Raw genomic sequence first — 16,155 nt, forward strand, 5'->3', positions numbered from 1 at the left:
CTGAAAGCTTTTGTTTCTGCAGGTATGGACAGATACAGTAGTACTCTAGCATAATGGACCAGTCAAGATACATCAAGGACAAGCCTGCCAGGATTTCAAGGTCCTTGGGAGGGAGGTGTAATAGAGACTGTTAACAGTTTCAGCTCCTTTTCCAACCGGGGAATAAAGACTAAATTAGAATAAATACATTCAAATAAAATCCTTTTCATTTTCAAGAGTGTCCCGTTGGCAACCTTCCTCCCTTGGGTTTCCCGAGGTCAGTCGCATCATCAGTGCAGTGCAGCTGTGCCAGGAACAGTGGAAACAAAGCCGAGGCTTCCCCCTGCTCATTATCATGGAAACCATTGTGGGTTGTGGCTGTTAAACTGTTACATGATCTGCAGATGCAGGTCACTGAGGACAGATTTACTTGAGTCTAAAAACTTGACCTACATTACTTGAAGTTATTTCACTTTTAATCAAATGCAACTTTTTCACAAAACTAGAATTTCCTGGACAGGGTAGCTTGAGTTCCTGGTACTAAAAACTAGCATTGCTACTTTGAGAGTGTGTACAGAGAAGGACAGATGTGGAAGACTGTAGTAAAGGGACACAGAGGAATTCTATTTGAATGTAAAGCTGAGCACAATTGTAAAGCGCTACAGCTTTGGGTATTTTGGTCGGTTTCCTCCCCAGTTGCACCCTGCCTCCCCTTGCCCACCCCAGCCTAGTGTGTACCTGGCCCCAGGCTACAGACAGGCATGCTGTGAACACTGGCATGCAAGATGTTTCTGTTTGGAAATGCACAGCGAGCAGTACTGTCTGATGTTGCGCTTGACCTTTTTAAAATCACTGTCATGTGGCCCTGCAAGGATGGTTCTGTAACAAGACTCCCATTGCTTAGCGCATCGAAGCAGGTTCATGACACTTCTGAACGCAGCTCTACAGTCTGGCTTAGTTAGTGACTCTCTCAGAAAGGCTACCTTTACCTGATGAACCTATTTCAGTGTCTAACAACGTGCATTGGTATAATACATGATTGTATCTGTCTTCTACCACTGAAGTGTAGTTTATGGACTTCATCTCAACTCTAATAGGAAATCCTGGAATGGCTCCAATCAGGGTCCAGTGGGAGTTCATCCGTGAATTGCCTTAACAAACCCAAAGCTGTATAGTGCTGTACCCGGAGTTTTATGGATCTGCACTGAAGTTTAACTGACGACAACGGCGAGCTGAAGAGGCTTGGGGACGCTGCTGTGATTTCTTTCAGCAGAGGGTTGTTAAAAATCCGCTCTGTCTGAACCTGACATGACAATTCCCAATGATATGAAATGTACAAGAAAGCTCCACAGTTCAAAGCAGTCCAGTTTATTGCCATGTTTCATAACACAAAAGCATTGCGAAAAACCTCTAACACAAGTGCTTAAAATGCATGAGACCAGCGCCACTTTCTGTTTTTAATTCAAATGTATTAGAAAAAAAATCACACAGCAGATAAAAATACTTCTAAATGTTTTAATTGCTCGTCTAACAAGTCATTTTTTTTTTTTTTTAGTTTTGAATACCTAAACCCTAATACGCTAAAAATGAATAAAAATATAACTTTTTGCTTTCTTACTTTTAAGCTGCAATACATACACGTATACACGCACCCACACATACATATGCACGCACCCACACATACATATGTGCACATACACGCATGCACACACATACACGCACACACACGCACACACACGCACCCACACATACATACGCACGCACCCACACATACATATGTGCACATACACGCGTGCACACGCACACGCACGCACCCACACGTACACGCACACGTCGCACACTTCAACAGCAGAGTTACAGAAGGTCTGAATATTTAACAACAATAGTGGCGGTATCAGTGTGGATAACATTCGTAATACTCTGACCCACAGTAACACACTGCTGCAGTGCCCACCTTACCCTCCTTCTGATTCTTTTAGTAGTAGTCATTAAAGCAGCGGTGCACTCGCTAACACTGAGACAGAAGTAATGCCTGCTAGGAATCTGAGAGAGGTGCGTGCGTGCAGTCTGCTTGTGAACATGGCTTTGAGGAATGCCAGGGGAGGGTGTCAAACAACATGCTTGATTGTCGTACAGCCAGCTGGGTTCAGTGATTCTCAGATTTGGTTTTTATGGTTTTTCGAAACACGCCGCACATTAAGACATGTAAATAAGTTATCTACTTCGTGTGTGTGTGGATGGCGTGCCTCTTGAAGGTGCTGTCCCTGTCATGGCCTGTGCAGGACCCAGATTTCATTGCTTCGGATGGGGGCGGCTGGATTGGTGTATCCGGCCACGATGAAGGAATCCTCCATGTGGATCTGTGGCATGTCCAGCGCCTCCACTAGCAGGTTGATCTCGTTCAGAATGGAGCCTTCGTTAGTCACGCTGCTGAAGGATCTGAAACCGAGCACAGGGAGCTGTTAAACTTCTACCCAGGACCAGCATTTGAGATGCAGCGGGTCAATGGGCCATATTTACAAAGCACTTCCCACCACTGGACCATTTCTTTTATAAAGTGAATATTAAACTGCTAAGATTACAGAACTACTGTAACAAAAAAATAAACAATAAACAAAATGCATGTAGGAGCTTCTAAATAAACCTTCTGGCTTATTTATTTGTCATTTTTAAACATCAGTGTTTCTTTTAACAAAAAACCTAGCATCCTGCAAAGTTACTGCATTTAAAATAGTAGTGTTAGCGCAGGACTGCTTTGCATAGTTTTGTGATTGTAATCCACAGGTTACTTTTCCAAAACAATCCAAGGCATTTGGCTTCTAGCCAGTTGGGCAGTATGAGCGGGCAGGTGCTGTAGTATGGGCAGGTGCTGTAATATGAGCAGGTGCTTGTAGTATGAGCAGGTGCTGTAATATGAGCAGGTGCTTGTAGTATGAGCAGGTGCTGTAGTATGAGCAGGTGCTGTAGTATGGGCAGGTGCTGTAGTATGGGCAGGTGCTGTAGTATGAGCAGGTGCTTGTAGTATGAGCAGGTGCTGTAGTATGGGCAGGTGCTGTAGTATGAGCAGGTGCTGTAGTATGGGCAGGTGCTGTAGTATGAGCAGGTGCTGTAGTATGCCAACTACTCCTTTTGAGAATTTGAAGAAACAGCTTCTGGGATAATCAGTTGTCTGCTAGACTAGGTTGTCAAGACGGAAGGCAGAATAAATTGGGTCAGATTGCTCTTCAAATTGCAGTGCCACGCCCCCTCAGTGAATTGCAGTGCCACGCCCCCTCAGTCGAGGTCTTGATTTGAAGCCGTGCTTACCTTGTGTAAATGATGCTGGCAGGCCACTCTTGGATGACGATGTCTGTGTCGTTGGGCTGCGGCGGGTGATCCTGGTGCTGCGCTGGCAGGTGGTACGCGACGATCACCTCCCGTGAGAGCAGCGACCGGGACTGCTCCGTGCGGACCACTGTCACGATGGGGATCGTCATCCCCAGATAGGAACCTGGACCAGCAGAGCATCGAAACCTTTAGACTGGGTGTGTGTTCCACGCATCACAGAGAGCCATTTCATTTAGCATTTCCATCTCTGTGTGTGTGTGTGTGTGTGTGTTTACAGGAAGATTATCAAAGCGTTTTGCAATAGGTAGCAGATCATTTAACAAAACTAGAATTGAATTTAAAACATCTGCCTAAAATTAATTTGGCTAACAAAAATATAATGTGCTGACCTAAAATAGTATAATTAATACATATCCATAGCAGCACTCAAGTCCAAATGCAGGATTTCAATAATCTTTTGAATAGTCGAGACTTTGTTTAAACTTGTATTTGTTTGATAACGAGGAGCCGAGCTATATTAATCAATGACAACGTTACTTGAGAACTGTTCTATTCACTGGCCATGTGCACTTGTACTGTATTGGCAGTCTGTGTTAAACTTGCATGTAGAAAATGGAACAAGTAATTGTAGGGATTGATGCATTTAGTGCAGCAGTCCCATTCCGAAACACCAGCATGCTTTGTTACAGTAGTCAGTTAAACAGCAGCAGTACTGAGATGTTTAAAATAGACATGCTCTGTGTGAGGGCTGTCAGAGGACGGGAGTGGAGTAGCAATGCACTGTGCAGTATCCCAGCCCTTTCAAGACTTTCCCATTAAGAAACTCTTGGAATGTGTTACCTGATGAGTTTTGCTCACAGATGTATCTCATGAGCTTCATGAACCCTAGGCATGTGCTCTGCTCGTACTTCTCTTCCTGCACTGGGATGCAAGCCCACTTGGCTTTCTCATAGTGCCGTTTCTCATACAGTATTTCTCCACACTACAAAAAACACAGAAAACCAAGAAGGCTATCTTTACTGATTCCAGAAAGAGAGGAGACGAGCTGCGCTGCACTTCACTGCTGGCACTCTTCAACATGGAGATGAAAACACGCTGAGCCTGAAGTGAACCCTGCTTGAGGCTGTGTACAGAAATGACTAAGAGGAGGCAAAATACCCATGTCTGTTAGCAACCCAAACACAACATGAAATCTGCTAATACATTCATGGACCTGAAGAACACAGAAAACACAGGAAGCCAGTGTAGTGACCTTAGAACTGGAGGAATAGCACAAATAGACTCCTGCAGAAACCACCAGGGAGGCTGAATGAAGCCTTTCAATTGGATTAGCCATTGTTTCTATGGTTACTGAGGTCGAGTCTGGCTGTGCCCGGTGGGTGAGGTCAGAGCAGACACCATTAGAGGTTACTCCCGTAGATGTGGTTTATTTTGTTACTTCTTTATTTTTTAAATGGAGATGTGTGCGTGTCTGAAGCACAGAGCCGAACAGGCTGACATTGATCAGTTTTTTATTTCTTTAAAACGATTGCTCTTGCAATACTGAATGCCTTGGTGGTAAGCCTATTAGAAACTGGTATTTACACAGTCGCTTACATATAGGTTACAGTCTTTGCTGCGCTACATTTTACACGTACCTGTATAGAACTTGGTAATGAAATACCTACGTGTGCACGGTACGCAACACTAGATGCACAGGACTGCGTTTGTGGAGCTGTAGCCCTTCATGCCACATTCCTGTTCACATGTGCTTTTGTTGGTATAATAGATACCTATTTAGATACAAATAACATTTGGCTACTTCTTGCTTTTGTTTCACAACTTTCAACACTTCACATTTCTACCGTTCTCAGATTTGTTATCTAACAAAAGCACTGGGGAAACCGTGCGGAATGTAGCTGGAGTACAGAGCATTCCCACTTGATGAGTTTTGCTCCTCGAACCCTGTATCCCTTTGCTGACCTCTCAGAGCCCCTGCCCTGGGGGTGGCTCCATCTGCAGTGTTACTGGACATTCAGAGCGTCTAAGCCAGTGTCGCTCTGATGATCATAATTATAGATGAAATCAGCCGCACCTGGTTCAATGACTATCTGATGATGATGAACTAGATGTTTTGATTTCTTTGAATTGTGATATTTTACAACCCCCCTGATCTAAACTGTAGTAAGTATTTCCTCTTGGCTGAATTGTGCTTGACCGAGCGATTCTCCGAGCGTTCCTGAAGCCTGTGATGTCCTGTGTAGTCTAGCCCTTCCCAAGCCCGAGTGGTACCTTTTCTTTCCGGGTAATCAGTGTAAAGGGAACCTTCTCCCGGGCTGCGCTGCTATGGTTGTTGGTAGTCAGCTGTTGGATCGGCACAGCCATATCTGTAACAGACAAGTGGGGGAAACGTACAGGTTAAAAATATCTGGAGCAGACGAGGAGGAGGAGGGGAGGGGAGGGGAGGGGGAAACGTACAGGTTAAAAATATCTGGAGCAGACGAGGAGGAGGAGGGGAGGGGAGGGGAGGGGAGGGGGAAACGTACAGGTTAAAAATATCTGGAGCAGACGAGGAGGAGGAGGGGAGGAGGTGGGGGGGAAACGTACAGGTTAAAAATATCTGGAGCAGACGAGGAGGAGGAGGGGAGGAGGTGGGGGGGAAACGTACAGGTTAAAAATATCTGGAACAGTCAGGGGGGGACACGGGACTCGTACAGGTTAAAAATATCTGGAGCAGACAAGGAGGAGGGGAGGGGAGGGGAGGGGAGGGGGAAACGTAAAGGTTAAAAATATCTGGAGCAGACAAGGAAGGGGAGGGGAGGGGAGGGGAGGGGAGGGGGATACGTACAGGTTAAAAATATCTGGAGCAGACAAGGAGGAGGAGGAGGGGAGGGGAGGGGAGGGGGAAACGTACAGGTTAAAAATATCTGGAGCAGACAAGGAGGAGGAGGAGGGGAGGGGAGGGGAGGGGGAAACGTACAGGTTAAAAATATCTGGAGCAGACAAGGAGGAGGAGGAGGGGAGGGGAGGGGAGGGGGAAACGTACCAGTTAAAAATATCTGGAACAGTCAGGGGGGGACACGGGACTCGTACAGGTTAAAAATATCTGGAACAGTCGGACTGGGGGGTTGGGACACACGTACAAGTTAAAATGATTGTGAACTCTGCAGCTTGGAGCCTCCTCACTGCATCACACTCTTTGCTTGCAGGAGAGCACGGAGCTTAATAATCAGCTGTCAAAATAGTTTTGAAGTAGGAAACACACACCCACAATTTAAAATGAATTGGACTTCATTGTTATGAGAGTTGAGTTACCCAGTGATTTACCCCAAACGAAAGATCTGGACAGTGCACCGGCGTTCGGATGGTTTAAAATAAACATATATGTATTCTGTGAACTAAAAATTGTGTAACGTGGATCGCTTTGCCATTTGTATTAGTCAAGCAGTGTTTTGTTTTGCTCCACCTTCACAGGATTGATTCAAGTGGAAATAAGAATACTAGACGCCTGTTTAGTGGACTACAGGAATGTTTGTTTGGTCGTTCTGGTCTCTTTGCAGCCCTCTGCACAGCGCTTGAAAATGATAAAAACAGCAGCTGAGCTGTGTCTGCGGTTAATCAGTTTAAAGAGAGGAAGACTGGAGCAAACCATCTGACACATTGTGGATGGCAGCCAAATGGCTTTTTATTGTTTTTTTTACATTTGTTTAAAGGATGGGTAAATAGAGCAGTTAAATAAAGTGTTGCACGAAGAGGGGTCACACATGTGCAAAACCGCAGCAGAGCGACCTGGCATTACTGCAGAGCATTTTGAACAACAGTCATACCGGGGCATTGTGTAGCAGGCTGGATCATTTGTATCCACACGTCTCCACCAGTTTCTGGGACTTTAAGATAAAAACATCACCCTCTCTGAACCACCAAGTGTTTTGATGTTCTTTCAAGGGTGGCTCTGCTGTATCTGTTCTGAATGCAGCGAGCAGGGCAGCATGATTGATCAGTGGCAGTGTGAAGCACACATATGGCTGGCTGACTCCCAGTTTATGTGTTTAATCCAGTTACAAGTACAGTAACTGTGTGTTACAAAAGGTAAGCCTCTCGCTGTAACATAAGGGCTACTTATTTCTGTACAGCTCCTGTGTAACGAGGCAGCTCTGCATACTGTAGCGCAGATTGTGAACTTGCTCTTCCTACTGGAACTAGTGAGTTCAGGAATATTGTTTTCAGCATCTGGGGATGCAATTTGTTGAAGGTGCCGACTTATAAGAAATGAGATGTTTTTGTTTTTTTTTCGGAAATTGCCATTGCCATATACAGTAACTGCATGAAGTGAATTACTAAGTATGAAGGACATTCATTGTAATTGTTTTAATGTAATCCCTGATGAAGACAGGGCAACGTCTGCCAAAGCATGATGCATCCTGTCCCTGAACCGTGAATAAACCTGCACTGCTAAAAACAGCAGGGGGAGCGAGCTTTCAGACAAACACTGCTGGGGGATCAGCCTCCATTAGCAGGGGGAGCGAGTCCAGGGAGCGAGCTTTCAGACAAACACTGCTGGGGGATCAGCTTCCATTAGCAGGGGGAGCGAGCTTTCAGACAAACACTGCTGGGGGATCAGCTTCCATTAGCAGGGGGAGCGAGCTTTCAGACAAACACTGCTGGGGGATCAGCTTCCATTAGCAGGGGGAGCGAGCTTTCAGACAAACACTGCTGGGGGATCAGCTTCCATTAGCAGGGGGAGCGAACTTTCAGACAAACACTGCTGGGGGATCAGCCTCCATTAGCAGGGGGACCGAGCTTTCAGACAAACACTGCTGGGGGGATCAGCCTCCATTAGCAGGGGGAGCGAGCTTTCAGACAAACACTGCTGGGGGATCAGCCTCCATTAGCAGGGGGAGCGAGTCCAGGGAGCGAGCTTTCAGACAAACACTGCTGGGGGATCTCTATATCATGTTTGACAAACAGGCTGTACTTACATACACTATTTTGTACCACCAGGCTGCATATTTGGTATGTACTGTATAGAGCAATCTTGTACATTTCTTGTACCTTGTCACCTGTCCTACTGTACCACTGTGACCTCCCCCTTATACATTTAAATATAACTGTATCCTAATACCTGTGCAACAGCCAATACAACACATTAAAAGCGTCCCTTATCCGAGATATACACACACACACACATACACATAATACCTGTGATCTGCTTCATGCACGTATTTTTTATTTTTTTTGGTTTACGACTGTAAGTCGTCCTGAGTAAGGGCGTCTGCTAAGAAATAAATGAATAAATAAATAATAATAATAATAATTCTCCTTTACGCATGCATCAGTAGTATGCATCATTCGTGTAGTCCCTTCTCTAGCTTTCACATACACTGTATGTAAACCCCTAGGTTGTCTCTATATAGTATGCATCAGAATGCATGCTACTGTATTACCCCGACACTGAAGTGTTGCGTGCCTTGTTGTTGCTCAGCCTGTTTTCTGCACCTTCTGTAACCAACGCGCTGTACTTTGCGGTGCTTTGCCTCTGCCTCGATGATCTCCACTCCCCTTCCTCGTTCCCTTACCTGTGGGCACATCCACCTGGTGCACCCTGCCGATATCCTGCCAGTAGTGGAGCAGCCTGCCCTGCTCGTCCTCCATGGGCTCTGTGTCCTCTTTAAGTTCCAGGCTGCCGCTGCCGTGGCTGTGGCAAGCCGAGTCCAAGTCCTGGTCATCGCTGAAGGATTCCAAATCTTCCAGGGTGATCATCCCGGAGCCGGAGCCGTTTAACCGGCAGCCTGCGCTCGTCTCCATTGATTGAATATGTGTTTTATGTATAGATTAGAAACACGTTTTAAACTTGTAAACCCTTTTTGAAATGCTGTCGTGTTTCGTTTTGTGTTTGCACTAGTTGTCTAATTTTAACGCCCCGTGTTAGTTTGCTGTTGTGCTGAGATCAGATTACTGTGCTGTGTACAAATAATAATTTTGTCTAAACTAGTAAAGTGATTCAAACCTTATTCTTGGTATATTGCATAATACATGTCCTTGTATTAAATATGTATGTGATGATCCTCACGGCTGGGGCGAGCTCACCTCGGTTTATAAGCAGCAGCAGGCAGTCACGCGGGACTCTGCTGTCTCTCACACGCACTGTACCCACTCTGAGAAAGGGGAGGGGCGCTGGGTTCACGGTTCGGAAACTGATAAACACACGCTTCGTGTTTTTCCGGCGATGGGCTTCGGCAGTGGCTGTCACTTGCGTTTGTGGTAATCGCTGCAGCGGGAGACATGCGGCGTCCTGTCAACCTGCAGCAGCTGGAGAACAAATAGAAGATTCTGTTCATCGCGTGCTTTTAAAAAGATCGTTTTAATGTGGTTACATTTGAATCACAATTGTGCTAAATGTGTGTCGCTGGACTGGTATTGCAGTCTGCTAGTGCCAGGACTTTGTGTAGATGTTAGCTGGTACTGTACTCGGTTCGTGCGCTTGCAAGGATCTGCTTGGTTCAAGAAAAACGCGTGCAATCAAAATAGCGATGATACAGCGCATAGAGTAAAATACACTACTGTATTCTGATTGTAGTATCAAATGCACATATTATTATTATTATTATTATTATTATTATTATTATTATTATTATTATTATTATTATTAATGACATATAATATTTATTTATTGCAAGAGTCAGCAAGGTACAGGTATTCGAGTTGATTTAATTTTAATACCTGTTATCTATGTATTTTATCTCTTTCCTTGTATTTTCTTAATGCCCCCTGTGTGGAGTGTCAGGATCTTCAAGTGCAGTATAGAATAGCAGCTGACAGGAGTACAATCAAGTGCAGTATAGAATAGCAGCTGACAGGAGTACAATTGTGCTGTATGGTGACTGCAGATCCGACCACAGGTAAAGCGAGCGACGGTGGGAGCATCACACACCAAAGCTGGGAGAGAGTTCCAAAGAGTCAGAGCCATGAAGCTGAACGAGCGTTCTCCAAGTGTGGTGCACTTGTGCTTGGGGATAACAAGCAGGCCAGAGTCAGAGGACCTCCGCTTGCAGGCAGGGACATAGCGGGTCAGCAGGTTGAAGAGGTACTCGGGACCTGTGTGATGAAGGGCATTGTAGGTGAGCAGGAGTTTTGTAAGTAATCCTGAACTTTACAGGTAGCCAGTGCAGCTGGGCGAGACGGGGGGTAAAGTGTTCATGTTTTTTACATCTGGTAAGGATCCTGGCATTCTGAACTAGCTGCAGTCAGTTTATGGCGCGTGCCGGGAGACCACCATAGAGAGAGTTGAGTAGTCTAATCGAGAGGAGACAAATGCATGACAAAGTATCTCCGCACAGATATACAGCAATTTAACTGGAGCCCTGTGTACCCTGCCCCACACAAGGTGCGTGTTTACCAGAAGAAGCCTGCATGTTCCAATAGCGTGTGAATATTATTATGCATTCTGTGACACTTGCCTCAAGTTATAGCATGTCACTTTTTTAACAAAAGTAAATGGTTTTAGAACCAGTTTCAATTGGTTTGATTATGGTTTGCAAGTAGGCTCCAAACAGCTTATTAAGCAGAAACAATTGATGTGAATACAAAGGTGTTCTCTGTCCCGAGGCCCCAGCGGCACTCTGAGGTGTGAAAAGCCAGTCACTCCGGCATGGGTGTATTTCAGGCCACGTGCCAAGCTAAAAAGCTACAAGGTCAGGGAAGCAAGAGTTTCAAAAGCCTTACACCACCTCACATTCAGTTTTTTTTTTTTTTTTTTTTTTTTTTTAATATTTGTTTCTGTGAAAGCTTGTGAGGCTTCTAACTTTCCTGCAAGTCCCAGGCTTACTGTCCAGACTCGGGAGAGTCCCGTTCCCCTGCCAGCACACTGCAGATTCACTCTCAGTGTAGCAGGTTTTTGGATCCCACCTGTCGCAGGCTTGCCCGTTGCCAGCCCCAGCTCCACTGTCTGAAGTGACAGTACCATTGCAGTTATCACAGCTCTGTCGGATGGCTGTAACATTGACAAAGGTTGTCTAGAAACCAGACTGCATGCTCAATACTGAAGCAGGCGCCGGGGACATGCACCGGGGTAGAGTGGGGCATGTTTGATGAGATTTGCTACCTTCGTCGGTGAATGTGTTTGCAGAGGGAGAGAGAGAGACAGCGGTGCTGTTTGGACCCTCTCTAAATGCAGATCCTGTGTGTCTCTGCCTCCCTCTCGCAGGTGCTGGAGGTGTTTGCAGGACGGCTGATCCGGTTGAACGTCCTGTCTCGAAGGGACATCCACAACCTCACCAAGTACCAGCTGGTCCTCGCTCGAGAGCAGTTCAGGAACAACCCTCACCCCCACATCGCCGTAAGTGTCTTCCACCCACTGTCCCTGTTAACCAGCTGCAGGCTTCACTGTACATTGTGCAGCAAGCACCTTCTTTCTGGAGCACAGGAATCTGAGAAGAGACTTGTGATCCGAACCTTGGGCATGCTGCTGTTTAGTTTGAATGGTCTTAGCAAGAATAACAGAAACATTATCAAGTGTGTGTGTGTGTGCACGTGCGTGCGTCTGTGTGTGTGTGTGTGTGTGTGCATGCGTCTATGTTTGTGTGTGTGTGTGTGTGTGTGCGTGCGTGCGTGCGTCTGTGTTTGTGTGTGTCTGTGTGTGTGTGTGTGTGCGTGCGTGCGTCTGTGTTTGTGTGTGTCTGTGTGTTTGTGTGTGTGTGTGTGTGCGCGTGCGTGCGTCTGTGTTTGTGTGTGGTGTGTGTGTGTGTGTGTGCGTGTGTGTGTGTTTGTCTTTCCCCTGACCCTCTCTCTTCTGGTTTGGTACAGGTAGCGCAGAAGGGATCTGTAGAGGGAGACTTTGCCCTCTGCATCAGCCTGTACCACGGCTATGAACTGCTGCTCCAAATGGGGATCCGCTCCCTCTTCCTGTTCATGCAAGGCATTATGGATGGCACAAAGGGTAGGCTCCACGCTTAACACCTTGTTTACAACAATCCCCAGAACCCAGCTGAGTCAGCCAGAGCAGACAGATTGTACATAAGAACACAAAAACATTGAGGAACGAAAGGAAGCCGTTCGGCCTGTCCAGTTCAGAGTAGCTGATTGATCTCGAAACTTTGTCAAGTTAGGTCTTCCAGGATCTGTGATTCTGCCTCAGCTGTAGTTTAACCAGGCCAGTGTAGGACTGACCTTTTATTGGGACATGAAAGGATGCCATGGGGTCTTTATTGCCCACAGGAGTCGTCAGTCTCGTTCCACGTGAAGGGTGGGGCATTACTTGAGATCCTCTCAAAGGGAAGAGAGAGAGCGCCCCCTAATGTAAAAACAGTAATTCTCTTTTTTTTAAATAGATTTTCCCAAAGAAATGTAACACGCGCCTCGTCTTTGTGTCCCGCAGGCATGACGAGAGCGAGGAATGAGCTGAGCCGTAACCCTGACTTCATGGGACTCTACCAGCAGATGGAGGCCATGTTTGTGGATTCCAGCCGAGCTTCAGCCACACGTACGTCACGGAGAGAGTTCTTCTCTTTCATTCTGTATGCAGGGTCTGTGCTTTGGGGGTCCTCGTCACGGAGAGAGTTCTTCTCTTTCATTCTGTATGCAGGGTCTGTGCTTTGGGGGTCCTCGTCACGGAGAGAGTTCTTCTCTTTCATTCTGTATGCAGGGTCTGTGCTTTGGGGGTCCTCGTCACGGAGAGAGTTCTTCTCTTTCATTCTGTATGCAGGGTCTGTGCTTTGGGGGTCCTCATCACGGAGAGAGTTCTTCTCTTTCATTCTGTATGCAGGGTCTGTGCTTTGGGGGTCCTCGTCACGGAGAGAGTTCTTCTCTTTCATTCTGTATGCAGTGTCTGTGCTTTGGGGCTCCTGCCCCCTACCCCTCTTACCATATTGATGTTGTCTTGCTTCAATCTGTAGGAGCCGACAGACCATTTGTTTACAGCCATCCGAAGCTGAGGAAACTGGAAGAGGTGGTGGTGGAACACTTCCAGTCTTGGTCTCAGCGAGAAGGTAAAGACAATAACATGGCTTGTATAGATGCCTCAAAGAGATGGAAAAGCTGTGTTCGGGTTTGTTACAAGAAGTTACTCTGTATGCTGTCAATGTAGCCGACCTGCTTGTGCGCAGTTCTGTCAGCCGATTGGCTGGCCTGTTTAAGGCTACCTGTGAGTCTTGCCTCTTTTCTGCAGGGTTGTATTTGACACCTGGCTTTAACCTGGCAAAACAGGAACTTTGAGCTGAGGGTCGAAGATGCCACTGATAACAAATGACACCTTGTCCTTCTCCAGCCAACAATAAATGCATCCAAGATCCGTCTGTGTTATTCATGGCGGGCAAGCCTTCTATTACCACTCATCCTTTGATCAAACCAGACCGGTGGTATTCAGGGATGGGAATAAGACTCCTATTGCATAGCAGGTTCACCCGTTCCAGACTGTACTACAAGTTCATGAGACACAGTGTATAGGTAGCAAGCTCTGGTGTGTCTTATTAAACTCCTCGCAGAACCAGGAAATGATCAAACTGCTGTGCAACGGGAGCCTCATTTCCATCCTTGGTATTTGTTGTGAGATGCTATTCCACATGCAAGGTGCTTTCTCACTGCACTGACCACGCGTGTCTCATTTACCCCTTGTGCTTTCTCACTGCACTGACCACGCGTGTCTCATTTACCCCCTGTGCTTTCTCACTGCACTGACCACGCGTGTCTCCTTTCCCCCGTGCTGATCCAGGTCAGCCCTGTGCGGGAGGGGCTACGCGTGTGATGATCTTCTCCTCATTCAGGGAGAGCGTGCAGGAGATCGCAGAGATGCTGAGCCGTCACCAGCCGCTCATCAAGGTCATGACCTTCATGGGACAGTCCTCTGCGGGCAAGGGGGTCAGGGGCTTCACGCAGAAGGAGCAGCTGGAGGTAACCCAACACAGACCCCCCCAAACAGGGCAGCCGCCGCCGCCGCATGCCTTTTTATTAGGGGGGGGCCAGCACTGTCCATTCAGAGAGGATTCTTTAACTGCTATTCATTTCCTTATAAAAGTTTACCACTGTGTTTGCTTGGTGTTTTGCAGTTTTTCCCCCATGCTTTTCCCATAGTTATGCAATGCATTTACCATAATTTACACTGGTTTGTCATACCCTGCTATGCTTTACAATGCTTACCTGTGCTTTGTCATGTTTTCACTATGCTTTATTTTACTATGGCAAACTTTTTATAAGGGTTAAAACTAAAGGGAAATAAAAACAGGCTTTGCTCTATTCACTTCCTGTTTTCAATCTACAGCAACAAGACAGTGAGGTCTGTTTGTCATGATATGAGCAACAGCAGTAGATCTTAACACTGACAGCCTTTAACTCTGTATATTCATCCTGCTAGTGCAGTGTACTTCAATCAGCAGCCCAAGGGCCAAATCCCTACAGGGCATTTGTGTCCCCTAACAAGCGATAGGTCAGTTTGCCTAGTTACGGTGGGTGAGCTCCAGGATCGGATCAAGATTAGGGATCAGTGGAGCCTCATCCAGATCCGCTTAGTGCAACACCTTCTCATGATCCGGCTCATGATGTAGCTCAGATACAGTGAGCCCAGATCTGATCCCATTTTCTGTTAGCTAGTACAACTGGCCAGGTGCAGGACGGTTGACAAAACAAGAGCTCAGTGTGCAAGAAGGAGCAGCGAGGTGCTGTAATATATATATAGAGTCAACATTTTAGACAAAAACAAAGTGAATTAGATGCCCATTTTAAGTTCATAGTTTTAATAAAATTAAGATTACTAGCATGCAGTTTTAATAGCATTACAGTTACCAATATATTTGCTTTGTGTTTGTATTATTAAATGGCAATCAGAAATCGTATCATTGTAAGTGCCCCCCCCCCCCCCAATGAAAATGCATTGGAGGTTTCCGTGGCCAGGCTGCTCTGAGATCAGATGCATTGTAAAAAGACATTAAAATGGACCGCAGTTGTTTTCTGACATATTCCACAGTTTAACACTGGGGATAATTACACCAGACTGCCAGCAATCGACTCAAGCAGATTAGGTTAAAAACCATGGCTTTCTGAAATTTGTTCTTTCCTTGTTCTCGGTAAATCCAGTCCCATTAAGTTCAGAGAGCATCATGAGTCTACACACGTGGGGACATGTGATTAGAAGCTGGCATGGATACAAGGACATCTCTTCAAGCTGCTGGGTTTCTCTGAGGGTTTCGTGCGGTCTCATGTAAACATCTTTTGAACAGAGTTGAGACCCCGGGCAATGTGTTTACTCTACTTCTTCTTCTCATAAAAGTGTTAGGAGCAGCATCAATCACACTCATGTTTCACAAATCTGCATGTCATGACTCGCTGTCTGCTTGAGAGTACATGTCAATCACCGGGGACGCCCAGCCTGGGCAGGACAGATCCGCAAGGAAAGGGCTGCTGTGAAAGATTCCTTTTTTTGCGCAGAGCTCACTGCGTTGCTTTGATCATAGGTTTTCAAAATCGTACGATGCTGTGGAACCGCTTTGAATATTTATCTGTTTATTTCATTATTTAAAACCCCTTTACACTTAGAGGATCGAATTTTCAGACATGTCTTCGGAGACTTGGGGAATGCTGACAAGACATTAATTAATTCATGAGTGAATTCATTTATGTTTACTTGAAATTGCTATAGTGCAAACTTTTGAAATAATAAAGAAAAACAAACAAAAAAGAAATGTAATTAGCAATGACAGCATTACTTAATCAGATGGATTCACAGACTTCCATTAGCACTAGTCTTGGACTACCTTACCTAAAACAACAGCCCAAGATTAGATGTGTGAAGCCAGCCAGATCCGTTTGTGTTGGTGCTTTGAGACATTGTTCTTTGTAGACGGCCCTAGCTTACCAGGACCTCTGCTCTGCTCTGCTCTGCTC

The 16,155-nt window shown here is 46.0% G+C and overlaps 2 protein-coding genes across 5 annotated transcripts in view; one reads left to right on the forward strand and one right to left on the reverse strand.

Moving 5' to 3' along the window:
• The window catches only part of LOC117974030 (Fanconi anemia group M protein-like), a 38,504-nt gene that overhangs the window by 5,172 nt on the left and 17,177 nt on the right, over positions 1-16,155 (forward strand). For all 4 annotated transcript variants that reach the window (XR_009307418.1, XM_058988079.1, XM_058988078.1 and 1 more), the window contains exons 5-9: positions 11,489-11,620; positions 12,088-12,220; positions 12,659-12,763; positions 13,176-13,268; positions 13,991-14,169. Coding sequence is in view for 3 of the 4 variants with exons in the window: in XM_058988079.1 (XP_058844062.1) it covers positions 11,489-11,620; positions 12,088-12,220; positions 12,659-12,763; positions 13,176-13,268; positions 13,991-14,169 (642 nt within the window). In the remaining variant the exon portion in view is untranslated. The remainder of the gene's footprint in view (positions 1-11,488; positions 11,621-12,087; positions 12,221-12,658; positions 12,764-13,175; positions 13,269-13,990; positions 14,170-16,155) is intronic.
• LOC117963882 (heme-binding protein 1-like) lies at positions 1,332-9,430 on the reverse strand. Its single transcript, XM_058988081.1, has 5 exons — positions 8,862-9,430; positions 5,578-5,672; positions 4,147-4,288; positions 3,286-3,469; positions 1,332-2,418 (listed from the first exon to the last, which is right to left on the reverse strand). Exons 1-5 carry the CDS (start codon positions 9,088-9,090, stop codon positions 2,247-2,249), a joined length of 822 nt encoding a protein of 273 aa, XP_058844064.1. The 5' UTR covers positions 9,091-9,430; the 3' UTR covers positions 1,332-2,246.

This window comes from Acipenser ruthenus, chromosome 15, assembly GCF_902713425.1.
Source record: "Acipenser ruthenus chromosome 15, fAciRut3.2 maternal haplotype, whole genome shotgun sequence".
NCBI classification, from domain to species: domain Eukaryota; kingdom Metazoa; phylum Chordata; class Actinopteri; order Acipenseriformes; family Acipenseridae; genus Acipenser; species Acipenser ruthenus.

Excerpts from the sequence above, each read along its gene's own strand:
- LOC117963882 (XM_058988081.1), bottom strand. The coding sequence starts at position 9,090 with ATGGAGACGAGCGCAGGCTGCCGGTTAAACGGCTCCGGCTCCGGGATG. Across the intron at positions 3,470-4,146 it reads CTGTGAGCAAAACTCATCAG|GTTCCTATCTGGGGATGACG; the intron begins GTAACACATTCC and ends CTGCTGGTCCAG. Across the intron at positions 2,419-3,285 it reads GCCAGCATCATTTACACAAG|ATCCTTCAGCAGCGTGACTA; the intron begins GTAAGCACGGCT and ends GCTCGGTTTCAG.